The 18500-nt window shown below is 37.5% G+C and overlaps 2 protein-coding genes across 5 annotated transcripts; both read right to left on the bottom strand.

Annotated features, from left to right (window-relative positions):
* Nucleotides 1-179: 179 nt before the first annotated feature.
* Nucleotides 180-7848, bottom strand: LOC116720671 (cell death-inducing p53-target protein 1 homolog). 3 transcript variants are annotated; one of them, XM_032564057.1, is made up of 6 exons: nucleotides 7720-7843; nucleotides 5408-5517; nucleotides 4093-4617; nucleotides 3877-3936; nucleotides 2513-2660; nucleotides 180-1460 (listed from the first exon to the last, which is right to left on the bottom strand). In XM_032564057.1, the coding sequence occupies exons 3-6, from the start codon at nucleotides 4610-4612 to the stop codon at nucleotides 1355-1357; spliced, it is 834 nt and encodes a 277-aa protein (XP_032419948.1). In that variant the 5' UTR covers nucleotides 4613-4617; nucleotides 5408-5517; nucleotides 7720-7843; the 3' UTR covers nucleotides 180-1354. The 3 variants fall into 3 exon arrangements, with proteins under 3 accessions (XP_032419948.1, XP_032419949.1, XP_032419947.1); XM_032564058.1 differs by having other exon boundaries at nucleotides 5465-5517; XM_032564056.1 differs by lacking the exon at nucleotides 5408-5517 and having other exon boundaries at nucleotides 7720-7848.
* Nucleotides 7849-9102: 1254 nt separating this feature from the next.
* Nucleotides 9103-18500, bottom strand: LOC116720823 (altered inheritance of mitochondria protein 3-like). Of its 2 annotated transcripts, none has more exons than XM_032564274.1 (5): nucleotides 18391-18500; nucleotides 13031-13804; nucleotides 12835-12876; nucleotides 12586-12733; nucleotides 9103-11194 (listed from the first exon to the last, which is right to left on the bottom strand). In XM_032564274.1, exons 2-5 carry the CDS (start codon nucleotides 13797-13799, stop codon nucleotides 11089-11091), a joined length of 1065 nt encoding a protein of 354 aa, XP_032420165.1. In that variant the 5' UTR covers nucleotides 13800-13804; nucleotides 18391-18500; the 3' UTR covers nucleotides 9103-11088. The 2 variants fall into 2 exon arrangements, with proteins under 2 accessions (XP_032420165.1, XP_032420166.1); XM_032564275.1 differs by having other exon boundaries at nucleotides 18395-18486.

The raw sequence follows: 18500 nt of genomic DNA, 5'->3' as shown, positions 1-18500 counted from the left end.
AACATTTTTCAGATTTCTTTTGAAATATTTTAGGATTTTGTTTAATTTTACATGGAAAGAGATTCATTTAAGTTTTTGAACAACTGTGAAATGTGCTATTTACAGTCAAAGAAATCTACTTTCGAAAACAAAACCGCATCCTCACCCACATCAAAGCATAAAACACACATGATACCACATTATAAATTTAAATGAGTATATTTGGTCTAAAAATTAAAAATTACATCTTGAAAATTAGAATTTGATTTAATCATGATATTTACTATTTAAATACAATGGCAATTGAGTAATAATCACTAAGTAAATGTTCACAGAATCATACGATATAAACTAACTGAATAATTTTAAAAAGATTTGAGCATATTACATTTTTATTAAAAACAGACATTCATGCAAATCTTTTCAAGAAATTTGGTTTTAAATATATTTTGATATGTTTAACACATTGACTAATGCTCCAATTGTAAAATTATAAAATTATTTGTTTGTATAAATAAAAAAAACCTTTCAGTGTTTCAATAAAACATCAATATTTCAACAAAAGCAGTCTATTAAAGAGACATTCAATAACATGATGATGAGCAAAGCTTTGCTTTCACATTTAAGTCTGCTGTATGTAATGTAACTTTCATTAAGAAGATATGTTTTTTACAAATTTGCTAAAAGCGTCACTATGTTGTGATAGTAGAGTATATCCTCCTTCCTGTGGTCCCTCTGTCATGCAAAAATACACTGTCAGAAGCAACCAATCAGAGCTAGAAGGAGGTTGTTAGCGCAGTCAATCATGCCTCTGTTCACACTGCTCACAGCCTCCCTCTTACTCTTTGCTACACTACAGCTTCTCCCCATCAGCAGAGCCTACCATAAATGCTCAGGCTATTTAGCAAAGCCAAAGATGATGACAGATAATTAGTTTTCCTGTAACTGTAAGCTGTTTTTCCCTTGTTATCAAGGCTTACACCATGCATCTTGTACACAAGCATGATTGACAGTGCTACGACCCTCCTCCTGGCTCTGATTAGCGTATTTCTAGAGATAACAATACCCCATGGTATATTAAACTGTCACAAAATAGAGACAGTTTTTAAAGTGTCAAACACATTTTGATAAGTTTCCTACTGCAGCCTTTATTGTCAGAGAAAATAAAGGCTGCATTTAACTCCTGCTCTTGAGTTAAATGATCATACCCAGTTATAAAAATAACCCTTTAGCAATGAAACATAATTCAGAGTAAATCAGTACAAGTTCATGTCACGTTTTAACAGCTTAATAAAAGACATCAGGAAAACTTAATAAATGTATTTACAGTCCATCTTAATGGATGTCCAGCATGCGTGTCAGGCACTGATGGATTTCACCTCCGTTTGTAGAGGTGCAGGACGTTGTTACACTGTGGGCAGGAATGCTGGACATCCTTGCAAGAATTCACGCAGAAGGGAATGAAACTGCACGGCCAGCAGCTGATGTGAAGCATAGGATAAAAAGAATAATAATGAATCATGAGAACAATAATATTTTGGTCATTAAATATTTGGTTCACCATGAGTTGTTTGCTGAGTTGTGGGGAAAAAAGTAAAATTCATACTTGAGCTTGAAGAGTTATTTAATTTTATTTTCTAAATTAAGAGTTGATGCTGTACCAGGGCTTTATACTTAAGCGCCTCCATTTGTTCATAATTCTCTGCAAATCCGTGATTATGTGTAATGACATATAAGTGCCTCTTGGGGGCAGTAGAATCATATGGGGATTTATTTTTTTTATCTGTCACTCCTGAATTCTCTGGTGACGTCGTTTGACGCCGTAGCTTTTTGTTGAGTACGGAAGTATGGCAACGGAAGCGCATTTACTGACCAACAACCACACCCAATCAGTTGTGCTTGCAATCTTGATAACCTAAGGACTAGACTTCAAACGAATCTTAAACGTAGTCTGCATAATTTACAGGAATATAAAAATAAGCGACCTGTCCAGAGTGTACCCCGCCTCTCGCCCATTGTTGGCCGCTAGAGATAGGCACTAGCACCCCTCTTGACCTCATAGGACTAAGCGTGTAGGATAATGGATGGAAAAATAAGCAGTTTTGACTCAAGCATGAATTACTCAGAAAAACTTTCCATTTTTAATATTTTCTACAAACTGCCATTCAGTTTGCTCTTGGAAGTTCTTTACATCTGGGGGTAATCGATGATAAAATGAAATACATGAACTGTGTGAGGAAGCAGTGCAACCAGTCAACCAGCAGGAACCTAAAGCAGATTAGACTGAAGCAACTTCACTTTGTGGCAAAAAAAAATGTTTTTAAAGGTGGTGATGCTCTATATTTTAAAGTTTATTAATTAGAATGTTGTTATTGTCCACATTGTATCCATGTTTATTTCAAGTTTTACAACTTTTATGTTTTATGACAGCTCAAACAGGCCCAGAATCATTAATTTTCTTGGACCATCATTAGTTTGTAAAGAACCCGCCACCTGACATTGTGTGTATTTCTATGTGGTAGTTTATACTCACAAAAACAAAAACAGCACTCCAAAAATGATCCATGTTAGCATGCCCACTTTGTATTCAACCGAAGTCACAACAGTGTTCTTGCAATGCGGGCAAAGCATACTTCCAGCAACATCAGTAGGCAAGTGTTGCACCAAGAACACCTGGTTACCTGTCAAGCACACTTTGTTAAAACACAAAGTCGATATATATATGACGGATTGGACATATTGTGACTACCATTGGACCCACATGCGCCATTGCTATACATTGAGACGGGAACACTGATGGTTGGGGAGACGACACGCTGCAAACAATATAACGCAAAATATTTCAAAACGGGTTTGCAGTGTTTTGCTATTAATTGTCAACACTACGACAAGATGCGGTTTGTAGCCACAGGAAAACATTGACAGACAGAGCGGGGTTTAGCCACAGTGTCAATGATTCCTTCACAGTTTTAAGTTTTCAAATTCTTTTAAAAAAAGCAAATCTGCTGGGTCCTTGTGGCCGGATTATTCTATCAAGGCGTATATTGTTGAGCGGATCCAAATGCAGCAGGCGTGGAACGTTGAGTTCATCTTAATGAAAAGATGAACCAATTTACAGAAAAATCTAAAAGGGCAAAAAGGAACACAAGCATGGAAATCTGGGGGGAAAACGACACCAGGGAACAGATGGGAAAAATAACCGGAGAAGACAGGAGAATCCGGCAAGGAGTGACAGAGAATAAGGTGCTTAAATACTTGGGAGGTTGAATGCTGAACAAAAGACCTGGGCTGAAAAGCTAACAGATTGCAGGTGTGAGGGGAGAGAGGAGGAGGCAGACTGAGGAGAGGGAGAGAAAAAGTGCCACAGGCGACAAGGGAGAGTACACATTGACTTGGAAATAACTATAACACTAAAGAATGACTAGACCAATGAAACATAAAATAGAATCACTAAGCAAGAACTGATCTGGAAATGGAAGCAAGGCATAACTAAAAGACAAAACTAAGGGACACAAAAAATGACAAAATCCCAAACCAAACTTCCCCAGATTAAAACAAAAACATGTTTTTAAAAATCACAACATTGGAAATTTTCTCAGCTTTAATTTAAGCCATATTTGATAGAAATCAGATGGAAAATAAGGGCAATATTTTCCAGCTTGTGGCAGATTCATGGTCATCCCACATCATAACAACATGATTTGGTTCACATGAAGCAATGCAAAGTAATGTGAAAATAATGTAGTCTGCGGGCGCACGTCACAACCAATAGACACTGTCCAATCCAGTAATATATTGTTAAGACCCATCACCATCTCTGAAACACTAGTATACATATTTTAAACTTTAATCAAATTTTCAGTAATGAGAAACAAATCTGACAAACGATAGACTTACCTGAGTGAAGAGGCTGATTTTGTTGTATTGTGGCAATATTCTGCACAACTGGTTGCTGAGCTAGACACATAAAAACATTGAACTTGGAGTGAACAGAATGAAATTTAAACTGATCAAAAGATTACAGCATAAACATATATGAAGATACACAATAACTTAGTTTTCCCTTATGATCATGCAGGTTCAATGACACTGATATGGTCTTTGATCTCTTACCAGGTTGGGGATATTGCTGAACTCCAGGTTGGGGGTATTGCTGAGCTCCAGGTTGGGGGTATTGCTGAGCTCCAGGTTGGGGGTATTGCTGAACTCCAGATTGGGGGTATTGTTGAGCTCCAGGTTGGGGGTATTGCTGAGCTCCAGGTTGGGGGTATTGTTGAGCTCCAGGTTGGGGGTATTGCTGAGCTCCAGGTTGGGGGTATTGCTGAGCTCCAGGTTGGGGGTATTGTTGAGCTCCAGGTTGGGGGTATTGCTGAGGAACTGGCTGTGCACTTTGCTGACCAACAGGCTGAGGATTCTGCTGATTAACATCCTGGGAATGTTCCTGATGAACAGACTTGGACACTGGCTGGTTGTTGTACTGAGCATTATTCTGAGCAGCAGGATGACCAACAGGATTAGGCTGACTGGTGAGCACACTGGGGTCCAAAGGCGGGCCAGGATATGGTGGCGCTGGGATATCTGGAATTTCTGAAGTACCTTCAGTATCTGGAGGAGGTCCGTTACCTTTTTCCATTTTATCTGTCAAAAAAGTAAAACAAATATGATTGCAAAGCGTAAAATATCAAATATGTCCAGCGGTTCTTCTGATTCCTTTCATTGAAGAAGCAGAAGTAAACTGTGACACCAAGCTTGTCAAAAGCTAAAGATAAATAGAGGGCTTGACTGCAGCATGGAGGAATGCACGAAAAGTTGTCTATCAGGTTGGGGCATTTAAAAGTAATGCTTGACTTCTTTCCAAAACAAAACTCATTGTGTACGTAACACGGCATAAGGTCACATTCACTCTGTAAGAGTATCATCTGACAAAAATAGGCCATGAGACAAATATTTAAACTGAGCAGGTAAAATTATTTGCTGTGTCATTTTAATGTATTTTAACAAATGGTTTTTTGAGTCACCTACAATGCAACAACAAATTTTAGTAAATCATGTAGTGGTTTTATGTGGTAGAACAACAAAATGTAGAGGAATGAGGTGTGACATAAGGTAGCACAAATAAGTAGGAAAAAGACCTGACTGTAAACTTTTTGTAGGATAAAAAAGCGTGAAAGGCCCTTGTGTAGCTCCTCTCTCGGTCTCTCATAGAGAAAGTATGTAATACCCCTTCAAATTCCTCATCAAGAAACAGAAGGGATATGGTACATGTGTAAATGTTCTCAGATCAGGCCATCCTTACAAACTGTCACTATAAGAAGGAGACTACTGAAAGAGGCCACCAGAACTCCTTTGACTAAGCTGAAGAAGTTAATAACTTCAGCAGTCAAGATGGAAGAGACTAAGCATACATTGCCTCGGGTTGGTTCTTTACCAGTCAAAGCTTTATGGGAGTTTGGCAATGAGAATTCCCCTGTTGAGGAAAACTCACATCAAGACTCAAGGAGACTCCAAGATTAAGTGAATGAGCAGGACCTTGAAGACCTGTAGAGGTAGAAGATTTAAAAAAAATAAGTCCAGCAAAATATAGGGAAATCTTGGGGCAAGATGGCTTCAGAGAATTTTTTTTTAAGCAAGACTACAAACTGAGGCATCCAGTTGAAGCTATACAGAAGTGATTTGAAGACAACAAGGCAGACATTCTGAAATGGCCCAGTCAAAGCCATACATAAATTATGGCAGGACTTTTGCTGTTGATTGTTGACAAACAGCGCCCCTTCCAATCTTTGTCACAGTGAACAGAGCCAGAATGTCGTTTTTGGATTCTTTGGGTATGAAACAGATGCTTTCCACTCGGCTTAACCAGTTCAGCAGGTGAAATGCTGACTCATCGGTAGGCCCCAGCGGGATGCTTGTTAGCTGAGTCATTTTAACCATTGTTCTTTGCCACCACAGCTATTTCCGTCCATTTTGATGACGTCAACAAAAAGGGAACAGTGTGTTTTGGACACGTAAATCTTGTCACAATCAGTAGAATCCAGTCAATCCCCATCACCCTTCAGCTGGATCCGAACCCGTCAAACATTTCAATAAATATTGATTTAGTTGTGTTGGGCACTACCTCTCAAAACTATTCACACCGCTTGAACCGTTTTGCCTTTAAAGATTGTATTAAATCAATATTGGGTAGTGTTTCATTTTAAGGTGGAAGGAAAATGCATAATTTTAAATAGTATTTGGCGAATAAGCATATATTGAATTAATTTTACTCTGATGCACTTGGTATTTCTGTACTCTCTTGTTTTCTTTTTTCTTGATGTTTCCAGAGTTGGGCGTAACAGCGACATTGATTACAATGGTTGTCCTCTGCTTTTAATTAATGATCGCCATGTTCAGTTCATTTAACATGACCAATTTATCAGCTTTTGTTTGGAAGTCCCTCTTGATCTTAAGTCTGGTATTTTCTACCACCTTGGGAAGTGAGTCTCTGTGCGGATAGGTCTTAATCAGGCTTGCACTTCTGGACATTGAAATTCTACAACATTCTTCCTTGTAAAGCTTGTTCATTTTTCATGTTTTTTAAAATCATATGCTATTTATTAAATTGTAAAATGTCACAGTTCCAAACTCTATCCCAGATTATATCTAGAAACACCAGACGAGCCGTTTCAATGGCAATGCCAACATTTACCATAAACAGCAGCTGTGACTGTATTAGCACTGAAGCAACGTAAAGCTTGGTAGACCCAGCTTTTATTTTGGCAGTCCACTTCCACTTAACAAAACAAGAGAATACTTAGCTGTGAGCAAAAATATTTAGTCTGCAGCTGAATGTTTGGTTTGTGAACTAAATATTTATAAATGTTGGAACTGTGACATTTGGAAATATATGCATAACATAGTGAAAATATGTCTTTGATAAAATGGAGCCCAATTTATTTTATTAGACTAAATAACCTAAAATATTGATGTTATTTTTTTCAGTGTGTAACTTTACAAACAACACCCTACGGGTTGGAGATGTTGCCAAAACTTGGATGTATTGCGTCATTTTTATTACGAAGTGAATGCAAAGGACGCAGGTGATTACACACAATGAAAAGGAAAGCAAATTAAAACATCCCTAACAGCCTGAGTTTGCAGACCTTGTTTAACCTGTCCCCCACCTATTTTATGAAAAGCTTATGCACTGCGATCTGCTTTCAGACTACAACTGAATCTTCTCCACACTGAAAGGGTTTTAGTCCTTCAGGATTTGTTCCATATACAACATAGGCATTTCTCTTTCACAATGATAAATGACACGTGTTCTAGCGTTATACTTGTAGGAAATATGCGCCTGCTTTAACTTCATGTTAAGCCATGCATGGTAATTTGGCTCAGTACCTCAATTCACATTGTTACACATAGAATGATGTTTTTAAAGCTTTATTTATGTTCATTATGATGTTTTTCTGCTTACAGCTTATGAAAACATAATAAGCTAAGAATAAAACATCAAACAAATAAAACATTTACAGACATGAGAACTTATGCCCACTAGATGTTTAAAGATTAATTTCAAAAGTTACCTTTAAATTGTGTGTCGTAATAAATATTAATAGAAAGTTTTCCAGATACAACTGAGAATTTTTGACTTGTAACCTGTGATTAAGTGATCGATACACAGCACTACTGGTGTATTTTTAGTACTAGAGCATTTATGTTCATGTCTTCTCTTAATCTGTATTTTCTAGGTTTTCTCACCTTTGGATGGATTTGCTGAATGTCTTGGAAGATGGTCAGGAGGAGTCACAACAACCAGAGCGTCCTATTTATCTGACACTGAGCAATGGTTAAGGCGAAACACACTCTGTTGATGTGTGCCAGCTAAAAGGTGGTGCAGCGTAACAGGCATGCAGAAGTAGGTGTAGCTTCTTTAAAAATAACTTCAGCAAACATCCTGTGGCCAAGTGCAGCTTTATAAGAAGAAGTGTAGACTGACTCTTAGTTTACTTTTGTTTTTTTTGTTGACAATTTGTATGGGGGAAAACAATGTTGATCAAAATTTTAAAAATGGCAAAATAGTTAGACGTATTTGAACCTTGTTACAACATGTTGGATGCAATTAAAAAAAAAACAAGACAAAGAGACAAAAATCAATAAAAGACCATTTATTTAAAGACATTTACACTTAATCAAGGTTCCCACAGATGATTTAAGGATCAGGGCAATTAGGATGGGAATGAATTAGAAAACAGAACTAAAAGTGTAAAGAACATTCTCACCATTAAAGTTTAGAAAAATTCAGCATGGTCCAAGCCCAAAGTAAACTCTGCATATTATTGCAAAGTCAGACTTCTAACTATCAGTTTAACTTTTTTGGGAGGATTTATGGGGAAATCAGGAACCTTCATGCAGAAACTTTAGCAAAACACTCAGAAGTCTGAGTCTGTGGAAACTCAGCCTGATTAAATCTGAACCGGTTAAATCATTTAATATAACCTTTTTTTTATATTTTCATTTTTTCTTCCTAAATATGTCGCTCAGTTGAAATCTATTCTTTATAGATATAGAAGACGGAGTTGGAAGACATTAAACAAAAAGTTTAACGTCTTCCAACTCCGTTTTGTCAGTCCTGATCAATGTGATTGATAGGAGCCGAGCAGGTGGAAACACATGCACAGCAGAGAAACAGTGTGCTGCGCTTACAGTCTAACCTTTCTTTCTTTCATAATCAGGGTAAACTATTACGCTGCTATTTGTTATTTCTAATTGAAAGGTTAGCACAACTTTATGTAGTGCTTTTTGGTTTTCCTCTGTTCTCTATGTAGAATTATTAAACCGCACCACTAAAGGCAAAGTCGAACCCAAACCTGGCTTGGGGAATAATCTCGCCCCAAGAACTCCTGGATTTCAGGTTGAGGTCAGATGGGACTTGAGCTGTAAATCTAAACTCTAGGTCCTTCCACTTTCAAAGACAGAACAGCTTTCTTCCTTTACCATCCTGATGTCGTGAAAGTGTGAACCACTAACAGAAAAAGGCACAAAAGCTACATTCGTGTTCACTTTCGTAAATGTCTGATTAGCTGATAAACAGCCAGTTTCAGTAAGGAAGTTTTCAAATAAACATAGCCTTCCTGCACAGTGTTTTTTTTTTACTGCTCTACTTAGTTATGATCCACCAGTAAAAATGTGAGCATCTGTAATTTCTTTTCCTGATCCTGAGATTTTGATTGCTGATTGTTGGAGGTGACCCGACCATGGGAGGAGAAAAGCTAGAAGGTGTTTTAGGAGGTTTTCGTCTGTGATGACTGTTGTTGCCATGCAGTGGTGGACAGCTTTAGTCCCGGGCTTCGATGTAGAAGACAAATCTTAACAGACTGAGGGTGTATTTGTGTTTTGGCTCAGCTAATGGCTTGACAATAGCAATAACTTTTGCAACTACACTACATTACTATTTTTGCCAGCTAATGTGTGCTCACTGCTATCCCTTTTACTATCCCTTTTACTTTAGGTATAATACCTAAAGTAAAAGGTATTATACCAAAACTTCCCATGTTTTGTGATCACTAAACTTTGTTTTATTTAGTGTTATTTTCCATATTTTCAGAGAACCTACGTGTTCAGAACAGAGCGGGTGTAATACCTGCATCTGACCACTTGATGGTGACATTCAGCCATATTGTAAACTTTTAGACGTCTCAGAAAACATCCCACTATTCACTTTCACTTGTTCATTTACTTTAAAATGTTGCGGACATGATTTTTCCCATGGTGTTAGGCTAAATATTGAATAAAATAAAATACAGGTTGTCACTATTAAAGCAAAAGCTCTATACTGATCACTGATGGCAGTATAATCTATTCATCTGTTTCAACCTGGCTGCAATCTTACATGCATCAGTTTTACATCTTCAGTTAATCAGAGTAACCCTGTCTCTTTCCAGTGACAAAATGTAGCCCTGTGCTTCATGAGGCTCCATATTAATCTCTTTTTTTTACCACATAACAGAATCGATCTGATGTCTCCCAGTCATGCCACAACAATTGACTGGGTATTTGATCATTTTTCAAAGGAATCTATGGAACATTTCAGCATAAAGCTCTCTGAGGAATGTATTAAGTTTTATTATGTTTATTATGTAATTATATTCAGTTGTATAAAGGAATGTAGCATTTTTTGTAAAAAAAAAAAAAAAAAATAGGCCCAACGATGTACCAAATACAAGCCCACACACGTGTCTTTCCAGATACACTGTATTTTGGGCTGTCACAGTTTTGTCTCTTCTTCTGCTTACAGAAACACAATTGCTTATAAGATGATAAATGAGATAACCTTTAAAGAAAAACACATATAAATATATCTACCAACTGAACTGATCAAAACACTCCCTAATTCTTTTAGGAAGTTCAGAAGTGTTATTTCAATGACAGCATTAATTCTCGCAGACTTTGGGAATTGTAGTTTTACAGTGCAGCTCTCAATTAAATAACTTTGTACAGTGCAAGAAGACCTCAATCAACAGACAAATTAAACATTTCAGATATTTTGAAGGATATTTTTTGTAGATATTATGTTCTGATTCATGATTCATTACAACAATAATCAAATGTTGCACTATTTAAAGTAAGAGAAATCTACTTTTGCAACCAGAACAACATTCTCACGTCAGCGGCTAGTATCCAAGTAAATCACTGAGTAATAATTAGATTAGGGTAATAATTGTTAAGGAAATGGTAACAGAACAACATATACACTAATGCTGAATGATTACGGAAAGACTTTAAATTATTAAAGTGTTAATTAAAATGTAAAATTATGTTGACCTTCATCAAGATGTGTTTTAAATATTTTTACATTACTTTAAAACATTAACTAATGTTTCCAAAAATATTTGTATATGTCAAGGTCATTAAAAACAACTTGGATGAGCAGAGCTTCTCTTTAGGCCACAATGAGGAAAAAACTTTCTTCCGATCTTAAGTTAAAAAATTTTAAAATTATTCGTTAATGAGACACCATAAAGAGTAAAATATCAATAGTTCGTTAAAAGGTTTCAGGAAAACCTCATAAATGTATTTTTTCAGCAAAAATGTCAGTAACTGCAGTAACTGCATGTGAATCACTATGGTTCACATGCGACGGTAGACGTGCAGAACGTTGTTGCACTGCGGGCAGGAATGCTGCACATCCTTGCAAGCACCCACGCAGAACGGGATCAAACAGCAAGGCCAACACCTGGACAAGGAATATGATAAAAAAAGACAAAACAATAATAGTAAGACCACTCGACTCAAAAAAAGTTAACTCAATCGAAACTGTGCAGTATTTATCTGTATTCTCCATTTAGTGCAAAAATCAGAAAATGGTCTGTTATCCCATCTTTCGTTTTGGTTAAATAAAAAATAAATAAAAAAGCTAGTGTATTTTTTGGTTTGTTTGTTTTAAACAAAAAAGCAAACTGCCTGAACGTACATGGACCGAAGGCGTAAAGAAAAGTGCTAAACAAACAAGGAGTGAATCCAGGGGTGGAAATTAAACATTTTCTCCACCAGCCAGTAGCTGGTAGAGAACATTTTTTACCAGCCACTCAGACATTTCACCAGCCACTGTTTGTTTTTTTCTTCCTTCGGTCACTAACCCCACCAGTACAAGCAAATTATATAAAATATATGATTTATTCTTAACTCTATAAAATCTGATTTACTGACAATAGGTTTACCATACATATGTACATATATAAATTAATTTAACATAAAGCATGGATACCTTAACAAAGGTGTAGTGCAATAAGTTCACTTGAAGTAATTACTAACAGCAAACTTTAACTACACAACCCTAACATTCTTGCAATCATTTCCGATGTCGAACATTTCCACATTTTGGCTACAACTCCCCCAGATAGTATTTAGCTAAGATCTGTCTAGTGATTTTTTAAACATTGTTAAATGGTACCAATAGCTGTTTTCTAACTGTTCTATGTTATCAGGGAGGGGTAACATCTGGTATCCTGTAACCAGGTGTTTAAAAAGCTGGACACAATATCCAGAAATCTCCTTTGTAGCAAGGCTTAAACAAGATGTTTTTAAAATATAAAAATACACTCATAAAATACGTACATGTGCAGTCATTTTACTCTTTCGACTTCCGGGTAGTTTAGTTGGGTTTTGTTTGTTTCTGTGTTCTGTAATTCCTCTATTATTAAATAGATCAGCTATGTTTTGTTTGACCTTGGTTTGGGGAGGGGCGGGCCAAGGACAACCAAGGGATTTCATTGGATAAACCCAGTGTCCGTCAATAAAATCAACCAATGGGCTGTGGCGGTTTGTTAAATTATGACAGTATAGGGCCGCCAGATATGGACAGTATGTGCAGCAGTCTGTACTTCAGACGGTCAGTCCTCCCCTGGACAGACGTTCAACCTGAATGCAGCTTCTTCTTTTTTCTGTCCAAATTGTAAACCTGCCACAGTGGCGGGTGCGTTGCTCTCAATTTTCTCCCTGCCGTATGAAAGCTGTCAAACTGACCCCGTTTGAGATATCACTGTCCTCCTGTGGCTGCAAAGGCGGCAGCACTGCTAAACCGGTTGGTTAGAAAAGAATACTTCAATACTTCAACTTTTTACTCACCCAATAAAAAACAGTGTTCCAACAATGATCCAGGTGAGCATGCCCAATTTGTATTCGGTTGTGCTCACAACGGTGGTCTTACAGTGTGGACACAACATGCTTCCAGGAGCCTCAGTTGGTCTCGCTTGCACCACCACCACAGGGGTTGCTGTCAGTAACACTTTGTTAAAAACTCACCACCAACTCTATACATTCTTAAACTTTAGACTCATCTTCAATAAAAAGACACTAACTGAGAAAGTAACTCACCAGGTTGAATAGTCTGATTTTGCTGTACAGCTTGTTGTTGAGCTAGACGTATAAAAACATTGAACTTGGAGTTAACTGAATGAAGCATAAACTGGACAAGATTTCAGCACATATAGGAAAAGAGACAATGATTGGAGGAAAAGGGGTGAAATTATGTTGAAATGCAGAATAAATAAGATGACCTCTGATCTCTTACCAAGCTGGTTAACCGGTTGTTGATACTGTTGACCAACAGGCTGGGGATATTGCTGATACTGCTGAGCAACAGGCTGGGGATATTGCTGATCAACAGGTTGCTGATACTGCTGAGCAACAGGCTGGGGATATTGCTGGTCAACAGGTTGCTGATACTGCTGGACACCGGACTGGGGATATTGCTGATCAACAGGTTGCTGATACTGCTGAGCAACAGGCTGGGGATATTGCTGGTCAACAGGTTGCTGATACTGCTGAGCAACAGGCTGGGGATATTGCTGGTCAACAGATTGCTGATACTGCTGAGCAACAGGCTGGGGATATTGCTGGTCGACAGATTGCTGATACTGCTGAGCAACAGGCTGGGGATATTGCTGGTCGACAGATTGCTGATACTGCTGAGCAACAGGCTGGGGATATTTCTGGTCAACAGGTTGCTGATACTGCTGAGCAACAGGCTGGGGATATTTCTGGTCAACAGGTTGCTGATACTGCTGAGCAACAGGCTGGGGATATTTCTGGTCGACAGGTTGCTGATACTGCTGAGGATGAGGCTGGGTCACTGGCTGATCAACAGGGGTAGGTTGATTGATGACCACACTTGAGTCCAATGGCGGACCAGGATATGGCGGCGCTGGGATATCTGCAATGTCTGGAATATTTGTAATATCTGGGATATCTGGAATATATGGGATGTCTGGAATATATGGGATGTCTGGAATATATGGAATATCTGCAATGTCTGGAGGAGGTCCTTCACCTATTTCCATTTTACCTGTCAAAAAGGTAAAAAAAAGTAAAATAAAATAAAATAACATGACATCAAAGCTGTAAAATATCATATGTCTCCATTCGTTACTCTGATGACTTTCAGTGAGGAGCCAAAATGTGACACCAAGCTTGTAAAGTGCCTAAGAAAAGAAGACGGAAGAAAAGACTGCACAAAAAGTTTTCTGTCAGATTAAAACATTTAAAAGGAATGAAAAAGGAAATAAACACCTTTTATTTACACCCCATCAGGGAGGGGTAACATCAGGTATCCTGCAACCAGATGTCTAAAAAGCCGGACACAATATCCAGAAATCTCCTTTGTGGCAAGGCTTAAACAGGATTTTTTAAAAATATAAAAATACATTCATAAAAAACATGTGCAGTCATTTTACTCTTTTGACTTTCGGGTTGTTTAGTTGGGTTTTGTTTGTTTCTGTGTTCTGTAAGTCCTCTATTATTATATAGATCAGCTATTTTGTTTGACCTTGGTTCAGTCCTTTATTAGTTATTTTAGTTTCATCACTATTCTGTGTTATTTCTTATTTTGATTAGATTAGTCTTGTTTTGGGCCTGTATAGTGGCACAGATGGTAAGAAAGGAAGGTTCTAGGTTCAATTCCCAGCCACTATTCTTTATGCATGGAGTTTGAATGCGTGGGTTCTGTGCATGCGTGGGTTCTGTGCATGCGTGGGTTCTCTCCAGGTACTCTGGCTTCCTCCCACAGTCCAATAACATTACTGTTAGGTTGATCTGTCTCTATAAATCTTCCTTAGGTGTGAGTGTGTGCTTGCATGGTTGTTTGTTCTGTCTGACCCTGTGTTGCCCTGCGATGGACTGGCGATGGACCCTCGCCCCCTGTGCCTCTCTTTCCCTCTCCCCAGTCTGTCTCTCTCCTCTCACATGTGAGATCAGTTTGCCAATCAGCCCGGTTCTTTGTGTCAGCAATCAACCTTCCAGTACCTAAGCTCCTCTCTTTCAGTCACTCCTTGCTGGTTCCTTCCATTACTCCCCTGGTTTCTCCGTACTCTCCTCATGTCTCCTTGCCGGTTTCTTCCTTGGAGTTTTGATTTATGTTGCTGCCCTGGACACCTGTGACTTTGTAGTTTTAGACTTCATCATTTTTTTTTCATTAAATCTTTTTCATTATCTACTGCACACCTTCATACTTCTGCATTTGCCACCACTATCCACCAAGACAAATAAAACACGTTGTTCCCTGCATAGTGTTGTAAAAGTAATGTTCCCCTTGAAATTGTTTTCAAATTTTCCATGTCCATAAATTTATTTAAAGCTACAATATAAACTTAGAATTGTTTTTATTAGGGTATAATGTAATAAACCACAAAGTTGTGAGCAGGATAAACCAAGCAGAAGGAAAAGAAAGAACGAATACAGAACCGAATCAGCAAAACGAAACTTATGAAGCTATTGAAACCTTCAGGAATCTTATGTTGTGTAAGATATTTCAGAAAATAACACTGAAACACTTGTGAGTTTCTTTATCTTGCTGTTATCTCTAAAATATGTTTCTTCATATTTTTAACATCAAATCACTCACCTCTTTCCCACAGTTTTCACAGTTCAACTACTGCAGAGGATTTATAGTCCTTGTTAAAAGTCAGTGTTGAGCATCAAGCGATGAAGGAAATTTACGTCAACATGGAACCTGACAAGCCTGTTTACCAAATTCCTTCATCTAAGCACAAAGGGAGAATCAAATGGCAGACAAATGTACTATGTATTTAATCAAATTTTAAAATTTTACATATTCAGACTTTTTATTTTTCTGTTATTTTTCGTCCCGGTTCAAGAAGTTCCAAAAATAATTTCTACCTAGGTGTCATTGTATATCTGGCAATCCTGAATGGTTCACTGCTGGCTGCCCTCAGTTCACACCGTGAGACTTCTTCTATTCATTTTAAACATGGAAAGAGGAAACTTAATGTTGCTATAATAAAAATGTCGTCAGCCTCTTCTGAAATCAAACTGACTGATATGGCAGGGTTTAAAAAGACAAAGAGCAGGCAGAAGGCTGATATTAAGGCAAACCAGATACAGCATTTGAAGCATGCTGAAGGCAAGCAAACAAAAGACTCAGAGTAGATGTAGTAATGGTGGGTAAGCTGTCAAAGTATTGGGTACAGGGTGGAAGATTTCACTGAAACAAGATTTTGTCCTCAAGAAAGCATGAAACAGTAGGAGGGTCAGTGTTGATTCAACAACAAGGAAGAGACTAAACAAAAGTAGTATTGTTTTGCTTGTGAGTACAAATTCTGGAAAGGAAGTGATGTTAGGGCTTATCTTTCACTCTGACTCACAAAAGCCTCATGAGGCATTTGTATGAGGCCTAAGCACGTCTATTTAAACACATGAGGGAAGGTGAAAAACCGTTATTATTCCTATTAGTATATATTGTTATTGTTGATGATAATGTTTATTTGACACTACTATTTTATTGTTTTCACGCTTTAGTTGTGCTGTTCTTAAACTTGTGGAGCTATAAAAACAAAACAAAAAAATCCCTGATGAGATGAGGTCTACAGATATCTAAACATGTTTAACATTTTCTGGCACATTAGCAGTGGATTCACAACGTGAATGAATTGAGAACTTGCAGCAATGAGCGTCACGGGGAGAAGAAAAGAGGCCAACCTGATTTTGACGACAAAGAAAGGAAAGCATTTGAAATCGAAAGAAAAATTTTTCTTGCAAAGAAAGAAAAATTTCTTTCTTTGCAAGAAAAATGAAAGAGGAGAATAAAAAGGGCAGATAGTTTTACAGGTGTAGATTTACTGACCACATACAGTAGATAGATGACAATGGTGACCATTTTTCTAAAATGTGTCGTACAAAAGGGATATAAGGACCAAATGTGAATGTGCTTGAACAAGATGAGTATGTATTCATTGTGAAAGACAATGATGTACCTGATGAGCTAACATTTTCTGTGGCGCTAATAAGTTGAGCTGAAAATGCTAATTGATTCTGGTTCTACAAGTAATGTAATGGGGTAAAATATATGGGAAAAACTGAAACTGAAAAGGTGGTGTCATTCATATGTACTCAAAGAGCAGAGGAATTTGTATTTCCTTGTTGGTAAAATGGACAACAGCTGAAAGGTGAAATATATGTACGAAACATATATTCCAGCCTGATGAGACAAACAAAAGCAAGCTTATAAGACCTTTAGTCTGCACACCTTCCCATGCATTGCCTACCTGTTTTGCCAGGGAGTGGGGTTGACACAAAGTGAAAAATAATACTCTTTATCAAAACTGACAAGTTGCTAAGCAGGTTTGTGGAGAAACTTTGCAAGCTGCTTTCTCGAAAAAATAAATAAATAAAACAATTGACTGGAGAGAGCCAGTCGCATTTTTTCTCATTATAGAGGCATTTAGCAAACAAAAATAATTTTGGTAATTCTAACTGACCTAAAACAAGAAAAGTTTGGTCAGTTCTCTTGCTCAAGTCACCACAGGATCTTCAACCAAGGCAGAAAAGTGAAAGTGAAAGAGCAATTTTTTTTGAAGGTGAGTACTACAATATTTTATTTGACATCACATGCATCTTACTAGCTTTATTGTGCGATCTCTCATTTCCCCTGTATGCTTCTTGGAGCACTTCTGGGGTTCGCAGCTGCGCAGAGCTGCTTGTTGTGTAAATAGTGGTGATCAGGAATGCCTTGGAACAGAGATGCATGCAGACTAAATCCGTGTTTAGATGTTCTGATTTTGCAGAACAGTGTTCAAGATGCGGGGTTAGAATTACCCAGCTGAAACGCCCACCTTGCTGCGGCACGTCCACAACCTCAGCATCTCGCCTCTCGAGGTGTTTTGGCCGAGCAGAAAGCATCTGTTTTCCCCAAAATATCCTGGAATTACACTCTGACTCTAATGTGAAAGAGGCAAAGCTGCTGCCAACGTGTAAAGCAGTGAGTCAGTTTCATTACAATGTGGTGAATGCAAGGATTGTTGACGGGTACTAATCGTAAAAAGTAATTCAAACAAGAAAAAAATCCAAAGCAGTCTAAGATTGTGGATCTTGTTGAACCTGTCAAGCTATTTTTATAAGATAAGACTTCCTGTTTGCACATTGTGATCTTTTTGAAAACTACAACAAATGCTTCTCCAGACTGAAAAGCTTTTTTTTGCCACATAGAGTTTGTTCATTTGTAGAGCAAATTCATGGCCACTGCTCTTTCAAAAAAACATAAAATGACTGAGACACATATGCAAGCATTATAGTTGTAAGAAACATATACTTGCTTTTGCTTTATGTTAAGTGATGACATGCAAAACTGCATTTACAGATGCATCTCTTTGAATTTGAATGTCATTTAAAAGGTAAATTGCTTCCATATCTCAATTCAAGGGAAACTGTTGCACACAATGATAAGTATGTATAATACTTGCTTAAAGATTATCTTCAGATACTTTTAATTTGACAAAAAAATATCATCAGAATATATATATGTATAATAAAATCTTGATAGAAAGATACTAGGGGTATTTTTAAATTAAGAAGCCAAAACACAAGACTATCAATTAATGTTCATTTCATTCTTAATCTCTATGTTTTGGATTTTCTCACCTACAGATGGATTTGTTGAATGTCTTGAAAAGTAGTAAGGAGGAAGCACGACAACCAGAACGACCTATTTATCCGTCTCTAGGTAATGAATAAATGTGAAACAAACTGTG

The sequence above is a fragment of the Xiphophorus hellerii genome, chromosome 5, assembly GCF_003331165.1.
Source record: "Xiphophorus hellerii strain 12219 chromosome 5, Xiphophorus_hellerii-4.1, whole genome shotgun sequence".
Taxonomy (NCBI): domain Eukaryota; kingdom Metazoa; phylum Chordata; class Actinopteri; order Cyprinodontiformes; family Poeciliidae; genus Xiphophorus; species Xiphophorus hellerii.
The sequence above is the reverse complement of the archived record's forward strand: the minus strand, read 5'-3'. Positions and strand labels throughout refer to the sequence as shown.

What these genes read in the sequence shown, in the direction of transcription:
- LOC116720671 (XM_032564056.1), bottom strand. Translation starts at nt 4,612, where the DNA reads ATGGAAAAAGGTAACGGACCTCCTCCAGATACTGAAGGTACTTCAGAA. An exon ending in TCAGCAATATCCCCAACCTG is followed by an intron (nt 3,937 to 4,092) that starts GTAAGAGATCAA and finishes TTATGTGTCTAG; the next exon opens with CTCAGCAACCAGTTGTGCAG. An exon ending in GGAGTGCTGTTTTTGTTTTT is followed by an intron (nt 1,461 to 2,512) that starts GTGAGTATAAAC and finishes GCTTCACATCAG; the next exon opens with CTGCTGGCCGTGCAGTTTCA.
- LOC116720823 (XM_032564274.1), bottom strand. Translation starts at nt 13,799, where the DNA reads ATGGAAATAGGTGAAGGACCTCCTCCAGACATTGCAGATATTCCATAT. An exon ending in ACAACCGGTTAACCAGCTTG is followed by an intron (nt 12,877 to 13,030) that starts GTAAGAGATCAG and finishes TTATACGTCTAG; the next exon opens with CTCAACAACAAGCTGTACAG. An exon ending in GGAACACTGTTTTTTATTGG is followed by an intron (nt 11,195 to 12,585) that starts GTGAGTAAAAAG and finishes TTCCTTGTCCAG; the next exon opens with GTGTTGGCCTTGCTGTTTGA.